At 47.1% G+C, this 976-nt stretch overlaps 1 protein-coding gene across 1 annotated transcript in view; it reads left to right on the top strand.

Moving 5' to 3' along the window:
* Positions 1 to 712, top strand: part of LOC104462711 (ribosomal protein S6 kinase alpha-2) — a gene marked incomplete at its 5' end in the record, with an annotated part of 23,705 nt that extends 22,993 nt beyond the window's left edge. Inside the window, one exon of the mRNA XM_010074774.1 lies at positions 298 to 712. Coding sequence (XP_010073076.1) covers positions 298 to 423 — 126 coding nt within the window. The remainder of the gene's footprint in view (positions 1 to 297) is intronic.
* Between the last annotated feature and the right edge of the window lie 264 nt (positions 713 to 976).

A 976-nucleotide genomic window follows, 5' to 3' on the forward strand; every position in this document is an offset into this window, starting at 1 on the left:
CCTCCCCATCTCTCCTGTAGCCCCCTTTCAGCACTGGAAGCTGCTATTAAGTCTCCCTGGAGCCTTCTCTTCTCCAGGCTGAACAACCCCAACTCTCTCAGCCTGTCCTCATAGGGGAGGTGCTCCAGCCCTCTGACCAATTTCGTGGCTCTCCTCTGGACTCTTGAATTGTCCATGCATGTCCATTTTTTTCAGGGGACTGGATAGGGAGAGGGAGGGGAAAAGCATCAAAGAACCGAATTTCAGCTCAGCATTTTCTCTTTTTTTTTTTTTTTTTTTTAATTTTATTTTTTACAGGGTGCAATGGCAGCCACTTACTTTGCTTTAAACCGAGCACCTCAGGCACCGAGGCTGGAGCCTGTATTGTCCTCCAGTCTGGCTCAGCGGCGGGGCATGAAAAGACTTACCTCTACCAGGTTGTAGCAGTTCCCCCAAGAGGCCCCTTTGAAAACCCACTGTTTATGATTCGAGAGATTCATCTTTTCCTTGGCTAGCAGAATGTTTTTGGACAACCTGCACGTGAAATCGCCAGAACTAGCAGAAGCCCAAGCGTGAGGCAAAGTTCTCCTTTGCCTCCGTCATTTCTTTTTACATTCCAGCCAGGGTCCCCGGTTTAACAGCTTCACAAAGATGCGCCAATTTCGCAAGTAGCTCTGTTTCCTTATTGAGGTAAAGCCAAATAAAGTAGGCGTGCTCCATCCTTCCCACCCTAGGAAATATGATTTTTGAGTCCATGGGAACACTGTTTTCATTTTGTTTCTCAAGAAAAGCACTTTTTGGTGCAAAGAAGGCAGTCAGGTTTGAATGTTTTTGGCTATTCCAGTGTCACGACCAAGTGGCTCAGATGGTCACCAGCAGACATCTACTGATCTCCACTCATCCCAGGAAGAGTGAAGGCTGCAGAGACACATGGATAAAACCTTACTTGAAAGAAGTACTATACAACGTGAAGGAGAGAGAGCTGTCGGTGGTGGAA

This window comes from Pterocles gutturalis, unplaced genomic scaffold, assembly GCF_000699245.1.
Source record: "Pterocles gutturalis isolate BGI_N339 unplaced genomic scaffold, ASM69924v1 scaffold39692, whole genome shotgun sequence".
In the NCBI taxonomy this organism is placed as follows: domain Eukaryota; kingdom Metazoa; phylum Chordata; class Aves; order Pterocliformes; family Pteroclidae; genus Pterocles; species Pterocles gutturalis.